Source organism: Chroicocephalus ridibundus, chromosome 3 (genome assembly GCF_963924245.1).
Source record: "Chroicocephalus ridibundus chromosome 3, bChrRid1.1, whole genome shotgun sequence".
Classification (NCBI taxonomy): Eukaryota; Metazoa; Chordata; class Aves; order Charadriiformes; family Laridae; genus Chroicocephalus; species Chroicocephalus ridibundus.
Genome location: NC_086286.1, coordinates 79,478,011 through 79,496,433, shown reverse-complemented (window position 1 = coordinate 79,496,433; position 18,423 = coordinate 79,478,011). Strand labels below are relative to the sequence as shown.

Sequence of the window (18,423 nt, the reverse complement as noted above, 5' to 3'; positions counted from 1 at the left end):
AAAGCCATTGGCAAACCACCACCCTAAGTAAGAAAGCTGTATTTCTGCTGTATCCAGGTAAAACAGGCTTCCTGTTTATTTACAGACAAGGTACGTGATTGCACCAAATACAATACTTACCTTGTTAGGAAGAAATTGGTTGCAGGGGAAAAAAAAAAGGCAAAAAAAAAAAAGCCTAACAAGCTGGAATACCAGATCGTTACTGGGTTTAACAAAAGCATCAATGTATTCCTAATGAGCAAGCTGTGGATAAATCAGGTCCTTTTTTGATTTGCCTTCCTCTCTCAAGAGGCTTGCTTTCACACAAGTGGATTTGTCATGTCACAGAACTGGCACACTGTCCCTGTGAATTGGGTTTGCACAGCAAGGTTTGGGGCGGGGGGGAGGGGGGGGCGGTACAGAGGTGGCTTCTGTGAGAAGCTGCTAGAAGCTTCCCACAGGTCCAATAGAGCCAATGCCAGCTGTCTCCAAGACGGACCTGCTGCTGGCCAAGGCTCAGCCCGTCAGTGACAGTGGCAACACCTCTGGGATAACGTATTTAAGAAGGGTTAAAAAAAAAAAAATCCTCACGCGACACCAATTGCAGCCAGAGGGAGGAGTGAGAATATGTGAAGAACCATGCAAACACCATGGAGGTCCACGGTGGAGCAGATATCCACCTGCAGCCTGTGGAGGACCCCATGCCAGAACAGGTGAATGTGCCCGAAGGAAGCTGCGACCCCGTGGGAAGCCCCCACTATGGGGGACCCCTGCTGGAGCAGGCTGTTCCTGAAGGGCTGCACCCCAAGGAAAGGGCCCACGCTGGAGCAGTTCATGAAGAACTGCAGCCCATGGGAAGTACGCATGTTGGAGAAGTTCATGGAGAACTGTCTCCCGTGGGGAGCTACCTGCTACCCTGGAGCAGGGGAAAAGTGTGAGGAGTCCTCCCCTTGAGGGGCAAGGAGCAGCAGAGATAACGTGTGATGAACTGACCACAACCCCCATTCCCCATTCCCCTGCACTGCAAGAGGATAGGAGGTAGAGAAATCAGGAGTGAAGTTGAGCCCAGGAAGAAGGGAGGGGTGGGGAGAAGGTGTTTTAAGATTTGGTTTTATTTCTCATTACCCTACTCTGATTTGATCAGCAATCAGTTAAATTAATTTTCCCCAAGTCAAGTCTGGTTTTCGCCCGTGACAGTAATTGCTGAGTGATCTCCCTGTCCTTATCTCGACCCACAACCTTTCCTCCTATTTTCTCTCCCCCTGTCCAGCTGAGGGGGGCAGTGATAGAGCAGCCTGGGTCAGCCCACCACACCCTGCAATATCCTGCAGACCCCAAGCATGCAGTAGTAAATACATTACATGCTGCTTGGAGCAAACCTTTGCTGTGAAATAGGAATTGTACCTTCTTTGGATTTTATCTCTGGAATCCTTGCTCTGTCAGGGAAAGTGTTCAGAGTCCAAAAAGCAGATAAGGGTTCTCTGTTTCTTCTCACTCCAGATCATGGCTCTCCATTAACGCAGAAGAGCACTTCAGACACCATCCTTTGACATGGGATTACAGGGAGACAAGTTGGGAGAGGGGAGGAGGAAATGCTTTTCCTCTAGTAAAAACAACTTCTCATTTAATGGGTAAAACCTTTGACAATACCAAATCTCTCCTATAGTTTTTAAAATAGGTATTAAACAGCCTTGAAAAGCAAAGGCATAATGCATCCATGGGCTTTTGAATTAACCTCGCTAACAATAATCCATGCATCAAGGTACTGTTAAAGCACACCTTGCAGACGAGGATGTGCACTTGCCAGTTCATTTCTGTAAATAAGCACCCCATGCTTTCTCCATTTCCCCCCAAGTTTTTCTGCATGCATCCAAAGTTCCTGAGAATCACAAGCAATTTTTCATCAATACAACTCTCTCACTTTCAGAGGGTTCTCACAAGTGCCTATCACAATATCTTAACAAATTTATGGGAATATCCAGACAAAAATTATATCTTAATACTTTCTTCAAGTTCTCAAGAAATAAAACAATTACTGGTACAAAAGGAAACCCGAGTGCCATCTCTTTCAATTCAAAAAGAGCTAATCAGGTCCCCCAGTGATACTAGTAGGTATTTTAATCCAACATTGTCTAAAGCTTTTAGACAAATGAAAGTAAAAATCAAGACCCTAGCACAGCAGTTCATTTGTGAGAAGCTGCTTATTACTTTTGGATGAAAATAAAGTAATTAACAAGTATTTTAGACTTTTGCTTCCTTAAAAGTAGCTGTCCATTTGTCTACATGCCTTAACTAGAGAATGACTAAAGATGGCTGATAGATCTGTAAGTCTGAGATATAGTCAACTTTATGTTGAACCCAAAGAGGTAGGCAACATCTGAATGACAAGTTCAAAACAATTATTAAAACAGAAGGGGGGGGGGGGGGAAACAAGGAAAAAGACCATCTTTGATCTTTATTTCTTTTATTTGGTGACTAAAGGTTTTCTTCCTTTGTTTCCAGCCAGCAACACAGTTTTCAGTACAGAATGCTTAAGTAAAATATTGACTTCTCTTTGTCAGAACTTACATATGCCTCTTGAATATCCAGGTCTTTAGAGAGAGCAATTTTAGGATGAATAAACCACAGGTAATCTGCTTTTTCTGTGTGGGTAATTCAGATCACACAGTTCTTGGTTATCACAGAACAGCTGAACATTTCAGGTTGGAAGAGACCTCTGGAGATCATCTGATACAACCCTGCTGCTCAGGGGCAGGTCAAAGCAGCAGGCTGCTGTAGCCGTAGGCCTTTGGATATCTTCAACGACCCCACAGTCTCTGAGCAACCTGTTCTAGCATTTGATCACCCTCACAAGGCAAAAAATTCTTCTCACGTCTGTCTCAACATCTATTAATTTACCCACACAATGGGTGAGGAAAACGGGGCACACAAACAGAGAAGGAAGCTGATCACAGGTTGGATTTGCTGTTTCCATAGATCACATCTAACCTGTGGCCTACAACTCAGCCATGCCTGACTTAAGTTTGGTTTTGATGTTCACCCATACCCATACCTTCCTTACTGGCACACACACTGCCTTTCTGCACTCCTCCCCTGCCCCTCCTCATAAGAACACAAAGTCTTTGGCTTCTCATACAAACGTTGTCTTCAAAAACCAAGGTCTTTATAAAATGCAGCAATTGCATTACCACACTCCGATCACCACCACCTCGGCAGTACTACTAATGACTAGCAAAGCAGACATGATTCTATGAGCACATGAGGAACACAAAGGATGCTGCCAACATGGGCGCTGCCAGGCAGCTCAGGAACCTGAGCATTTCTGTTGCCAGAAGAATCTGTGACACACATGCTGGCATGACTTCACGAAACATGTTAAAAATAGTACCCCAGAAAGAATGAACCACTTCTGTGGGCAATGACAAGGGCACCAGGTAAGTGGGCTACGCTAAGACATCGAAAGAAAGATCTGGGATACAAGTCATTTCGGGCTGAACACCATGAAGCAAAAGAACAGCACTGCACGAGTTTTGTTTCATTTTTAGTAACCCGTGTAGGATAACCTAATCTCACTGTTACTTCAGAAATTATTTCTGACAGTGAAGCAGAAGTGGTCTTCACTATTCTACTATTGGAAGTGCTTGAGAAGTCTTACATACCTGTTTCTGAAGAAATAGGAGTACCCATTTTATCCTTAGGAATGCCTGACAAATGATCCCTACCTAGACCTAGTGTTTTTGTTTCAGATTCTAGAGGCTCCAACAAGTGCTCGAAAATAAAACCTAAGAGAGATTCTTTTTCATATTTTAGATCCTCCTGAAAAAAGAGACAAGATTACACATTTATTGGAGATGGGCAACTCTGGAAGAGAGGGTATGGAAAGAGGAACACCTGGAATTACATAGAAAAGTTTTAATCACTGGAATTTTGTTTCAGCTGCAAACACAGGTCAGTTTTAGGAAAGAAAATACCACAAAATAAGACTATTGGCATCAGTACTCATATCTAAAGCATATAAAAGTTTAAAAAGCTCATACAGTCAATTTCTAGGACAATCAAAAACTAACAGAAAACTTAATATCCAAAATAAATGGAAGCCACTGGTTTTCCATCATTCTACCTCAAACAGTAGGAAAGAACAGAAATATGTCCTAGCCTCCTACGTCCTTTCTGCCTTCAGGCTATTAAGAAAAGCAAAGGCAGCAAGTCTAAAATACAGCTACAGTGGACTCTGCCAGAAAAAGAGATATGAGGAAGCGCGTATGAAACATTCTGCCTACCAGATGCAGACAATTCACCTAAGGGAGAATGCTGCTTGGTTTCAAAAGAAAAGGACTTCTTTCAGCAAGAAACACAGAGTGGCAGAGCTCTGCAGCCTAGGAAATGCCAAGATCACTTTAAAGGCGGACTTTCACAAAACTTACGTGCAGCATGTCATCCTCTCTCTAGCCTTGTCTTGGAAACTTGTACCTGTGGAATGCGTCAGGAGATGCTAGTAATATATATAGTATGCAAGTCTTGAGTAAAGGTTATGACCCAAGGGTACCACAGCTCTAAGCATTAAACCTGTCCTGTTTAAACACAAGGTAACAGGCTCAGCTGAAACACTGCTCTTGAGAGTTTCTGATCTTCCTGATTTTCCTTCAGAGTTCTACAGTTTTAATCCTCTAAACTGTGCACTAAATAGGTTCCCATTTCCTTTCAACAGCTATGTATATGTGTATATACACACAATGTATACACACGCAAGTGGCTGAAGTCTTGGACTTTTTCCTACTTCCACAATCACAGAAATTAAACAATGGTATGGACAATATATTTACTGAGATCTTGAAATGGGGCTCTCTGAGCAAATTTACTTTTTTAATCACAGAACTATTTCTCACAGAACAAGTGATGAATACAAATATGAAAACACTACCCTACTGCCTTACTAGGCCATTTTTGCTTAACTCTACTGACATTTTCCTTGATAATTATTGTAAAATAGACTCCACACGGATCTAGTATGGTACCCAGAAATAATGTAAAAACCACAAGATCAGGAAAAAACCCTACACTTACTTTCAAAAGAACCCGCTGACAAAGACTGATAATGATGTTTTAAAGCAGTAACCCATCTTCCCCAGCAACTAAGAAACAGGATTCAAACTTGCAGCAACTCACAAATTCAGCAACTCCTCTGAAGTACTAAATAATTTCAAACCTTATTATGATAGGATTGACTTCTACTGTAAAACCCCAAATTATGAGGCATGAAGCAAGTTAAATTGATTTAAAGCGTTCTAAAATGCCATTGCTTAAACCCAAAGCCTTCAAAAGGCCACCAGTGTTTCAGTTAAGATTGTTTGGGTTTTTTTAAACTGGAAAGCATGTTCCAGGACTTTGAACTGACCGTACCAGTAAAATGATCTGAACAGACACTTTCTAATTTTCACGTCTATTATTGTAAGAATTGTCCTCATTACTCCAAGTTTCTCTATAAAGAGATCATGTCCAAGTTATCCTCTTCACTAAAACGTTTATAGCTGAATAATCTGACCCTAGTTGTTTCCAAAGAGATTTTTTTGTCTAGTAAATATTCATAGAAATAATCAAAAAATATAATGTTTCAAGTATCACGTTGTTGTTAACTGTTAAAACTCCAATCAGTTCATAAACTACAGAAAGTCCTGTGAAAGACCTTAATAGAAAGGCTTATTCTTTTCTAGAGCATGTTTTGCAGCAACTAGATTAGGCGTAAAAGGGACAAAAAGTAACGTAACTTTTCATTACCACATTGTTCCACACATATGTGCTGACCAAAAGATAGGATTTGTTACTAACAACTTTAATAAATAGTAACATGAGATGAGTCAACATCTTGAAAGTTAATTTCTTTTCAGAGTTTACTTACTTGGACTTTCTGTATACAGAGAGCCTCGCTGATCTCGGGGCACACTACACTATTCCTAATCAAGCCATTTCCAAACCTTCTTCCTGTTAGTATACTGTCTCATTTGTGCTGACAAAACTGCTACTGGGACTAACTATAGTATCTTTTAAGCTACATCACCTAAATTATCAAATTTTTAGTAGGACTGGACCTACAAGTGCATCAGCAAAACTTTACAATAGAGTCTGAGAGGAATGAGAAAACTGGCCATTTTAATATGGAATGACACCCACATGAGTCAAAGTTAACATTTTAGATGAAATCAACAGCACTGGGCTCCAAGATTTACATGTCCTTAATTATTAGCTTTATTTTATCAATTTTGTGTGGGGAGAAAACCAGAACACATTCAATCCAAAGCAAATGTAGACAAAAATCACTTAGCATACCACCAATCACTAAAAATGCAGTCATGTTCTGATGCACACCTTGAAGAAACTATAATAAAGGTCAGAATTAGTAGACACGGGGATCAGAACCATACATCCATTTATCATCAGTGGGGCTTTTGTAAAGGGAAAGTGAGCTTTACAAACGTTAGTCCTCTAAAGGAAGTAACCATATGGAAGAGGAGATCCTACTGACAGTCTGGGGTTTCCAAAAGGCTTTGGAAAGGTTCCCCTTAAAAGTGTTTCAGGACAACCACGTAACTATTGCAAAAATAAATATGTGACTAGAAGACAGAGTGAATGGCCAATTCTCACAGCAGAAGGAAACCACCAGGAGTTCTGCAGGAATCTGTGCTAGAACTATGATACTCACATTTCACCAATAAGTAACCTGGGTAAAGGAGTGAGCAGTAAAATAAAGTTTCTGGACTGTATTCACTTATTCTGGGTAACATGGACAAGGGTATCATGGAGAACTGTAAATATCAAGCAAGTGGACTACAGAATGGCACATGCAATTCAGGGTATGAAAATGTAAAGAGCAATGAGGACTGTCCTAATTTTATATATGCAAGGATAAGCTTGGGGCTGACCACTACCTCTCAGGAATGCGATCTTGGCACTGTGAGAAACTGTTCTATGAAAACATCATCTGAATACTTATTAGTTACAAAAGGAAAGCAAATGTTTAGAGCATTCCTATGAAGAAAAGGAGAGAATATTATTCCACCACGTAAGCTTAAGGTATGTACAAACCTTGAGTATGATGCATAGTCGTCCTAGCTCGCACCTCTCAAAGAGGAACAACTAGAAAACATTCAATTAAGGTGAACAAGGGCCATCAAACGTATGAGAAGATTTATGTCCAAAATATAAGCTACAAATCTTTCAGCTGGGAGAGAGAAGTGCAAGGAGAGGTAACAGAAGGCTGTAAAAAACCTAAGTGACAGCCAGGACAGGCAGGATTGAATGTTTACTGCCTCTTCCAGTACAGCACATAAAGATCGTCAAATAAAATCAGAAGCAGGTGCAAAACAAAGGCCATTACTTGCAGTGTGGGCAGCAGAGCTGGTGAACTCCTTGCCACAGGATGGTACACATGCTATGCTAAAAGAAAGTCATTGAACTAAAAACCATTGGAAACTGGGAGAATATGCAAAGGAAGCATAATTTATGCTTGTCCTGTCATTCCCTCCTTAAGGTATGCACTATCACATGAAGATGACATCTGACCTGACCCACTATATCCACCCTTCTGTTCTTAAAAAATTTAATAAAAATTTTTTAAAAAAAAATCATTATTTGCAACTTTATTGGTAAGCCTTTGTAGAAGTCAATGCTTTGTAGAAGCAAATATCCTAGTTACAAATAGTTCAAACAGCTAACCAAGATAATGGCATCTTTTGAATCTAAAAATGCATTCTCTCCAACAGATATATATTTAGAATGCTTGTAAGTAATTTTCTGTACAAGGGAAATATTAAGTGAAAATCTGAAAACACCTCTTCAATATTCTCAACTGTACGCTTATTTAAAAACTGGTGCAGACACAAATCTTTTTGCTCAGGAAAGAAATGAAGTACCTATTTTGGGCTTCTCCTTACTCTTTGTATGGTCTAGCCAGCATTACCTCCCTTATCATGAAGCGGAGGCACATGCGTGTCAGGTCCTGGCTAGCAACTGAGGGAAAGGACTACAAATTCCTCAGTGGGAGAAGGCAACACCACAGCATGAAAGGACGCAGCAGCAGCTCCAAGCTAGACTTGTTCAATTGCTGCAGATCTGCACCCTTCTTCACAAGCATGAATTTGAAGGAAAAAAAAAAAGCCACCCCAAAATCTTCACTTTGCAATTGCTGTTGCTCCCATTCCTCATCATTTACCTTGCTCCTCTCTCAAATTCCTGCTCCTCCTAAAAGAATGGTTTAGCTGCTCATAAAAACAAAACTAAATCATCACACTTTACCCTTAAATATATCAGGTTAAAATACCACTAACTTGAATTCTCTAATACATAGCCTGTACATCCTGGTAGTAGTTCAGTGTCATCTACATGAGTAGTTCAAGACATCTTTGCAGCAAGTATAAAATGAACAACAAACTCTTACAATACTGTTTTCATAAGCTTCCATAAAAAAGGCTGAATTAAAAAAAAATAGAAATAGCTTTAATGTAATGAGAGATAAGGTTCTTGTAATAGCTTGATCTTTATCTTGCAACAAAAAGCTTTTCAGAATTAAGTGTTCTGGACAGTCTTGAAGCTGCTCAAGTAATCTCTAATAGAGGGTTATTAATTTTATTTTACTGCTAGGAGGCTACACTGCTTACAAGAAGATTACAATACTTCCAAAAAAATCCATGAAAAGACATGCCTTTTTTCCAAATAACAGAACAGCTTAGATGACCCTGTCCAAATGCTTTGTTTTGAAAAATATTTTTAGAGATAATTGCTAGGCATCACTAATGACATCTCATAATGTTTGCCCTTTCCTCAAATGTTTCTGCAAAAAAAAAAACCAACCCCACTACTTCAAAATAGCAATATAGCAAAAAATTAACAAAACAGTATTAAGTATCCCTGTTATATTCTATTCTCCCATTTAACAGTCACCTAATAAGCTGCACTTTTCTGAACTTCAAATGGTTTAAGTTAACCATATCTCTCAATACCTCAAAAAAAAATCAATTTATATGTAATAACAGTTCTTAAATGCATAACTGAGTTTCACTGACTCTCCTCCCACTTCCTGACAAAATGCTCAAAGGTTATATTAACAGGAAAGGATAAGCACATGCACATACAGGCACAAAATGCTTATATTCACAGATATCAAGTTTTCACACCCATGGTCGTCTACCGCATTAGCGGTGAGCCTGGCATCCTGTGGATTTATCCCATCCTTTTATCCTGTCCTGTACCAGCATCCTGTACTTTTATCCTGTACTACCAAATACCAAAATACTGTGAAATACTTTTGAGGTAATGTTAATGAGATCTCAGTGAGCTGTGAGCAAGGACAGGGGTCACAATTAACCCACTCCCAGTCTTACCTCACCAGAGGATTAGAAGCAGCACGGAAGAATTTTACCCCAGAGTGGGAGCAGCAGTATTAGGTAGTACCGAGATGCCCTTCCTCTCCCAGAGCTGCTGTAAGGTACAAGTGCTCATTACTCCGTTACAAATAAAACAGAAGAAATGCTGCCTGCATTCTCTACATCAGCTTGAGTCACATCCAAGTTGCAGACTCACTGTTTGGCCTTAAAGAGCCAAATAAACTTTATAGCCTCAGTTCCTCTGCTTCCGTCTTAAAGCAGGGGATTAAGATGGATCTCTGAAGACAGCCTCAAGATCTACAGATGAAAAATACACCAAAAATTACAGAGAAACCTTCATATTTACAATACTACATATAGGGATATCCAGTGTCATGGGTAGATATACTTCTATTCAAGGTTTTGAACATGGGTGCCAAGTATTATATATCTACAGTAATAGGCAAAAAACCTACTGCTTCAAAATAACAATATAGTAAAAAAATAATTAAATAGTATTAAGTATCACCATTATATTGTATTCCTCCTTTTAATAGCCACCTAATAAGCTATATTTTTTAAGTATTTCTGTACTTTCCCCAGCCTCGATGCAAAAAGGCTGGACTAGAACAGAGGTTCTCAAACAGCCTATGCTACCTCCTAGAGGCATGGCATCTTCATAGATTAGCAGGGAATAGCCTCCTTTAACCAGATTTTTTTAAAGTTTTTCTTTGTATTAGCCTGGTGCTCTTCAGGAAAACTTCTGCTACGTCCCTGAAACATTTGAGAGGGGAGGCTGCCGGGGAAAAAGGCTAGTGAGCAACAAGGCAACATATAACTTGGGGTGGATGGAACACAGGACCAACAAAAAACACCTCCACACTTCATATGGACTTCTATCACAATGAAAGTAAACTGAACAGCTCTTATCCGTTTCATCACTGTTTTTTTCCTAGATATGAAAATTCAACAGCTCATGGTTTGTTGATAGGGTTTTTTTTCTCCCCATTCCTACAATAGGTTTTTCTGTTCTTACACTTCAAGTAGTAAGATCCATGTTCCAAGCAGAATAGCTCCTACAGCCTCTTTCCTCTCTAAGAAGAGACTGAGACAGAAATCTTTCGTTAGCATTATCCCTGCACTCACAGCTATTATACTTTGGGTTTTTTGAACTGTTTTCAACATCTTGTTTTGTTCAAGCTACTGTAAAAAAAATACAGAGAGAGACTTTTATTCTTTCCAGCAGCTTTGCAACACATTATGAATCCAGTGCCCTAAACCAGGATAATTTATTTCATGTAGACCTAAATCAACTCAGAAATTGGACGAAATGACAAGCTTTCACAGATACACGTACTTAACTACAAAGCACACTGCACTCTATGACCACCTGTTTCAGCACAGCTTTATAATTACGTGTCTCAATTCAGCAGCACAGGTATAAGTCAAAAAGTACACAAAGTTCAGCAAACACATCTGCATTGTGCAACAACTGGTGCATTATCCAACTAAATTCAATCACCTCTTGCTCTCCATGTCCTTTCTAGATGCTGATGATGAGCCACACAAGCCTACAAGTGAAACTGGTTCAAAGCAAGTCCAACAACACGAAGATACTTTGACGGGCACTGAGACATCCCTAATTGCTGAGAAAAACCATCTTCTCTTCAACTCTCACAATTAACTTTTTGAAAAACAACTTTAGAATTCCCACTTCAGAAAATACTCTTTAGTTAAGAAGTGAATCTGCAACAGAATAACTTTTTAGCAACCATAATTTTTGTTTCAAATCAAGAACAGTCCTTGCAATAGTTTTCCTCACACAAAAAGTTGTGGGCTTTTTTAATAATAAAACACACACACACATTTTAAAGAGACAAGTCAAGGATAGACAACATGGCAGTTTCACCATAACCTGAAGCCATCACCACCACTGAAAGAATCAGTCTTCTCCCCTCCCAGCTCAAAGTCACGTCCTGCAACATCACAGGCATCCACAAAGTGAGTCATTCCCAGAAACTAACACATATTAAAAGACAGGGGGAAAAGGCAAAAAAAAACCCCCATTTTAGCTCAAATGAGTTAATTCCAGTCCCCCACACTGCTCAGATGCTCTATTTGGCACAAGGGAGGGGGAGAAACACAAGACTTACTCCATCAGAGCACTGTTACCTTGAAGCAGTTATGAAACTGCAGCCCAAGACACAAAGCTAAACAATTAACCTTTTACAAGAGCCTTATTAGTTCCACAATGAACACCAAGGAGATAAAGTCATTGGGACAAATCCGTTTTACAAAGTCAATTACTTGCTTGTTTGGTTTATCAACGCCGAGGTAATGAAATTATAGGACAGTTCACAGGGTGACTACCACACCACAGCAAAACCATCCCAAATATAAATATTGATCCCTACCACAGCCTGCAGCAACTCTTCATAAGGCCTCTCTCAGAATGCCTGGAGAAAGCAGGTTTAGACACCCAGGAAATAAAAGCAGCTCAAATTTTACTCAGGATTAGAGCGACAAAACAAGTTAAATCATGCTGTTCTTCAAGACAGTGGTATTGAAAAGGCCTTTCAAAAGTTTATTTAAAAATAAAAACAACCTAAGAGTAAAATCTTAATGGCTTGCCAAAAAAAGCTATCCTGCTAAAAATCTGATATTAGGTAACACATTTTGAGTTTTCTCAAAACAGTAAAGCAGTATAGAACTATTTTTATGTTCCAATCTTCACTATGGCAAAAATAAACACTGATTTTTTTTTTTCCTTTAATTTACTCTATGGGCATTTACCACAAAACTACAGCACAGAACAAATGTCACAGACCGTTGGCAATTCCCAGATTTTTGGTGCCAAACCTCACTTGAAGAGAGCCATGAACGTTTCGCACTCCCATTCCTCCCCCTCTGCTGGCGCTCCCTACTCTATCAAGTACCAGCAGTCTTTGGCAGTGCATTTGTAGGAGGAAGTAGCGGGCACCAAAGGCGCAACCTCCCTGCTATAAGCATTTCACTCTTGCTTCAGACTAGCTCTAGTCCACTCTCATAAAACAATGTGGCTGAAGGACATCTTCCCACCTAATTTTTACCAAAAAAGGCATCTGCTCTGTGCCTTTCAGGTGCTCTGGTTTGCATTCCAAATAGGTCTTGAAGTGAGGAAGACAGGCATGTGATTTGGCTAAAAGTTCACTCCAACACAGTCTTCTCACTCCCGTCATGCTGAAATAGTTAGCTAGTCCACCTGGACCTCACCAGCTCTGCCCAGGGCCACAAAGGCATCTCTATGCTGGACTCTCTAGCACAGGTAGGACAAAACACAATTCCTGAACAAAAACGTTAGTTGGTCCTACATGGAGGGAGCAGAGGTCTTGGCAGAGCTTATTCAGTTTGGCCCTGTACTGTGCCTCACTGGTTGGAAAACCTGCTCTAAATTAGTATCAAAATAAACATCTCTTATCAAAGTCTAGATATTCCGGCTCATTACAGGAGTCAGAAGCTAGCAGTGCTGGAAATTTTCTCTTCTGAAGACAAAGGTCTTCTCTTAGCTTCCAAAAAGATATATGAGCTTTGGTTTGTTTAGCTTTTTATACTGAAGTATTCTGAAAACAAGAAGTTGTGGCTAAACAATCGGTACTTTGCATCATCACAAGGTTTTAATTTATTCCCAACATCTGGTTCAAATGCTGGAACAGGTATGGCTGAATACATACAAAGTTGAGTGAAGACTACTCAGGGGATTTTGCTGGAACGAGTCGCACAAGAGGCATACAAATAAACAACTAGAACACCACAATGAAGCATGGGAGCGCTCCAGTAGTCCTGACTGCAATCTGCACAACACCTCAACTCTTTATTCAAAAAGAGCCTGCAGAACAGAACTCAACCTGGAGACTGCAGGCACACTATTAAACCGTATGCTAAAAATTGGACTACACTGACATTTTAAAATCCATTAAAACAATTATGAGGCAGAAATCATTCTTTCATTTCCATTCATTGCCATGCTTGGTGATTTCCACTTAGTTGACTCATTTTTGTACCAACAGCGTAATAAAATTTACCTTGTGTTTTGGGAAGTATGGTTTGATACAGCTTTGTAAGAATCTAGCGCTAATTGCAGAACGATATGCAGCAGGCCCTCCACACATCTGACAACGCTGGCTAGAGGGAAAGAAATGAGTAATGTTTAACAGCATGCCTATTTGGAAACCGGGTACAATCCATATAGCCATATATTCTAAAGTCAGGTTTTCATTTTCTGCCATTCTGTAAGGATATGTGAAGATCAAACATAAGGCTAGTAAAGCGTTTACAAGTTTGACAACATTTCTACGGCTTTTCCTGCTTCTGTCAGTCCCTTGAAAGCAAAGTTAACAGCACTGAGCATCACTGCTGATGGTGCCATACCATTCTGCACAGCATCTCAACTAAGTCACATCAGTTCTCCCAAGAAGCAGCTGCCAAGAACTACAGAGAAGGTAAAACAGTATTCAAGAGAAAGAGCGATTTTCTTTCCCGCTGCCTCCCACCCTTCACCAGAACAAAAATAAAACAAGAAATCTTGAGTTCTGGAGAAAGGTTACAGAAGTAGAGTTGTCTTATCTCTCTGATCCCCTGCTCCTTAAAAACAACCCCAAGATTACAAAATGTCTTCAACAGCAGTAACGCCTCCCTCTTGCAACAGTCAGGACTCTGCAAGACAAGGCAGAGAAACCTTTCTTTACAACAGAAAGAACTAACTCCTCAGCTGCACAACAGGTAGCATCTGGAGGGCAGAGATAAATCCTCCAAAGAGGTTCTTGAGCCTGTGCCCTGTCAGAAGCCACAGGCATGTTCGCCAGCAACCAAGATTGCAAACAGCCAGGATTTAGCACCAACACAGCATTTGTCCTGTCAATTCTTCTTCTACTTACTCCTTACTAGAGGGTATAGAAGTAAGATTTCATTGTTGAGTACTTCTTTTACGTACAAAACTAAGTTAAACAGAACCGTACAAGCCATTTAAAATGTCGTATAAAAACCCTAAATAACCACCATATAGTGAACGTAAAAAAGACGCAGTGAATAAAAGGGGTTTTTCTCAGATTGCAAAGCACAAGCATTCTTAAAAGGTCAGTAGTTTCAGCGACAGGAATCGGCATCAAGCATTCCTGGCCTGCTGAGCATTTATTGTTCTGCCTTCAAACACAGTTACTACAGCCTTTTTAATCTCAAAACTGTGGTTAAAAAGGGGTTCCTGGCAGCCTACGTACCAAAATGCCTTCTTTCTCCAAGAACAGAGGGATGCAGGAAAAACAAAGGGGGAAATTACTGCAAAAATGAAATTTAGCAGTATTCAGAGAAACTTTCCAACAACGCTTGGGCCACAGAACATCATCCCAAAGGGTGGAGCAGGAACCAAGCACTTGGGACACTGCATGACTTGCAATGGGAAAAAAGAATTAGAGCCCCATTTTCACGCTCGCTGTGACCTTTCAGCGCATAAAAGCGGAGCCCGGTAACTTTTCCTCTTTGGCCTCAACTCCAAAAAACAACGTTCAATAGTTTATTCTTTTCCCACGATGCAAATTTAGGTCACCCACCCCGAAACACCCAGGGAAGACAAGGGGGGGGGGGGGGGGGGGGGGCAGAACAATAAGGAAAAAAAAAAAAAAAACCAAAACAAAGCGTTACACCCCAGCGCTACAATGACTCTGCAGGAGCAGAGGCGCGGAGCCGAGCGCGCTTTCGGGGCGGCGGGCTCGGACCCTCACGTTTGCCGCCTGCCCCCCCCCACCTCCCGGGGTACGGGGAACCGCTAAATGGCTGACACCGACTACTCCGACAGACCGGCGCCCCCCAGCCCTTCCCACCCCCCCGAGAAGCGGCTGCCCCCGGGGCCGCTCCCCGCAGCGACGGCCCGGGCGGGGCGGAGCGGAGCCGGTGCGGGCCCGGCACGACGGGAGGCCCGGGCCGGCCCCGCTCTGCTCTGCCGTGGGGGCGGCGGGGTCGCGCCGCCGCCGCCGGGGGTGGGGGGGGGAAGGCCCGTGACGGCAGGCGGAGGCGCAGGCCGGGCCCGGGCCCGGGCCCGGAGCCGGGGCAAGGCCGCTCACCGGCGTGCTGGTCCCGCGGCCACAGGTAGTAGGTGGCGGGGATGACGATGAGCCCCACGAAGCTGGTGAGGAAGTAGAAGAACGTGTTGCCGCTGTCGTCGTACTGGAACTGCTGCCCCGCCATGGCCGCTCAGCGCCGGGCCGGGCCGCGCCGGCAGCCCACACGCACACACCCCCCCGCCGCTGCCGTCCCCGCCGGCGGCCCGGTGCGAGGGGCCGAGCAACAGCCGCTTCGGGATCCCGCGAGAACGAGCGCTCCCCACACACACACACACCCCGCCTCCTGCCGGGCGCCGCCGCGGAAGGAGACGTGTCACTGTGCAGCCACCATAGCCATTGTGGCGTCACGGGAGGCGCGCGCCCGCGTCCTCCCCACCCACCCACGCCCCCGCCCGGCCGCTGATTGGCTGAGCCAAAGCTCCGCCCCTCGCCATGCCCGCGCCGCGAGAGGCGCCTGAGGAGAACCAGAAGGGGGGGCCGTTCCGTCCCCTCATGTCCCCGTCCCGGTCCCCGTCCCGAGGGGCGTCGTGACCCGGCCCGGCTCCCGCGGGCGGACGGCCGACCGAAAGCGATGGCCTGCGGGGAGCCGCCTCTTCCCCGCAGGATGGCGCCCCGGCCCCGGGGTAACGCCTCGGCCGCCGCCGCCGCCTGTCCCCTGCCCCTAATCCCCGCGCGAAACGGGCGTCCCCCGCAACTGCTGGGGCCTGGAGGCCGGAGAGGGCCGTGACCGGCGTCTTGCGGTGTGCAGGGGAGATCGTGGGGTCGGTGCTGGTTCTGTCCCAGGTGGGACCGAAGCTGGGCCGCTCTGCGGGAGCAGCGGGGGTTTGCGCTGGGTGTGGGGTCTGCGAGGGGAATGGGAGCGGGGAAGGCTGCGGGAATACAGGCGGCTAGGGAAGAGAGGAAGGCAATGAGGTGGAAGCCAAGAAGCAACATTCGGGGATAAATAAGGGATCAAGAAGCACAGTGTTCTTAAGACGTCTGAGAACTTGGATAAGGAAAGTAGTTCTCACGTATGAATTCCAGCATTTGGAGGGTGGACCCTGCGCAGCAATGTGAGGGCAAACATTTAAAATGTGTCTAATCCTTAGTTTAGTTGCAGGAATTATCATATCTACAAGAGGATGTGACCCTAAAGGTGTGAAATCAAAAGGGAGATACTGTGTCGGAATTCATCACGCATTAATGGCAAGTTACCGCTTTGAAGTAGAAGGGGCTGCTAATCATGCCCATGCATGAGAATATGCCCATCTCTACAGCTTCAGAGTCAGGTGTAGAGACACTCATAAACGGGATCTCATAAATATCTCACCATTTCAGTACTTGCAAGTTCACAATATGGGAAAACATGACACGGAAGTTGTGATGGCATCACCGTGCAAGGGAGGTGTTAGGCATACCTTAGAGGGAAACAAGTGCTGTCCCAACATTAAGGAAGACTCTGATGTGGGAAGTGGGGAGAAAGGTAATAAGCGAAAGGTAATAACCAATGAGTGGCACCAAATGCCCTGGTGCCATGATATAGTAATCCATAGATGGAAGAAGTCTCTTTATTTTTTTCAGGGAGAGGACTTTGTTTTAATTAAGAAGTTTTTTTAAAAAAGATTTTTTTTTATTGATGCTCTGTAATTGTTCCCAGTTAGATCTTTGTAGAGGTCATAGGCAAAGTCTAAGATATTTCCTTCTATGTCTTTTGATATATACACTGCCTTTGAGTATTGTACACCCTCTGCAGTGATGACAGCTCTTGCAGTAGCTGTTTTGGAAGATACCTGAATGTATGGAACTCACCTCCCCCTGGGTTTATAGTCCTTTATGTTTCAGTGAGGCAGTGAAAAGCTTCTGTACAGTGCAATATGCAAGACAGGTAAAAATCTGCATGTGTACTGAACCTATTTTTGTAAGCAGAGAAAATGCGCTTTCTGCAACTGTGTTCGGCCGCTGAGTCTGGTACTTCAGTCAGATAAAGAGGCAGAGCTCTCAAAGACTATTCAGTTCCTACAGGTTTTGTGAAAGCAACCTGTTAGATGAGGAGAGCTTGTGGGTGCATCAGCTTGAAGGCCCAGCAGTGGGTGAGCTAAGATCTTACTGGACACTGTAAAATCCACATGGGAGACAGTGTGGGTAAGTGCCCTGTAGAAAATCGCTGGACGATGCGTTCAGCCGATCACAGGAGCCAGATCAGGAGGAAAGCAGGCATCACTCATGTTGCAGATGATGAGACTGCTTCTTAATGCCACTGCTTTGGAGCCCAACTAGGGATTTTCATCAGTTGCTGGCAGCATCGCTCTTTTGCTCTGTTGGCTTGTGAGGGGGTTGCCTCTGGCATTAACTGACCTAGTGAGGGTATCCCTGGAGGGCTACTCTTGGCCTCATCCTGTCTCTGCTTTCCCCCTGCCAGTCTGTCCCAGGAGCCATTGGAGAGGAGGGCCTGGGAAAAATAATTCCTGCTATCCGGCTCTGGTAGTGCAGGGCTCCCTGGGCAGGAGGTAGATTGCCTGGTACTTGAATAGCAGTGAGCAGAGGCCATTGTAGCATAAACCCCAATGGTTTATTTGAGTGGCGTTCCTTGTGTACACAATTTCCCCATAAACAGTGATGGTGATCCCGAGCATCCTGGGGGAAAGGGAGAAGCAGTGTTGCTTTTTCCACTCACGGCCTGTCTGGAAGGTCATCCCAGTTAAAAAAAAAACAAAACACCTGCTTGTATTTCAGGGGCAACTGGGGCCACTGCAGGTGAAGACAGTATTATGAGAACTCGACAGTAGATAACTATTTCTATACTACAGGAATCTGATCTTCCCAAAACGCTCTCAGAATACTTTAAGCACCCATTGTGTCAACTCAGAAAAGCACTCTTTCTCGACACAGCATTGTTATGCTACTAGCAGTTGTACTGGACCCTTCCACAGGGGCAGGGGCCATGCAAATGTGTTACTGCGGCCATGGGGGCTGCCCCCGATGTCTCACAACATACTTCTGCAGTCCACCTGGCTTCC

The 18,423-nt window shown here is 43.3% G+C and overlaps 1 protein-coding gene across 1 annotated transcript in view; it reads right to left on the bottom strand.

Annotated features, from left to right (window-relative positions):
• SEC63 (SEC63 homolog, protein translocation regulator) overlaps positions 1–15,778 on the bottom strand; it is a 63,473-nt gene extending 47,695 nt beyond the window's left edge. Inside the window, exon 1 of the mRNA XM_063329842.1 lies at positions 15,428–15,778. Within this exon, the coding sequence (XP_063185912.1) occupies positions 15,428–15,551 (124 nt within the window). The 5' untranslated portion in view covers positions 15,552–15,778. The remainder of the gene's footprint in view (positions 1–15,427) is intronic.
• Between the last annotated feature and the right edge of the window lie 2,645 nt (positions 15,779–18,423).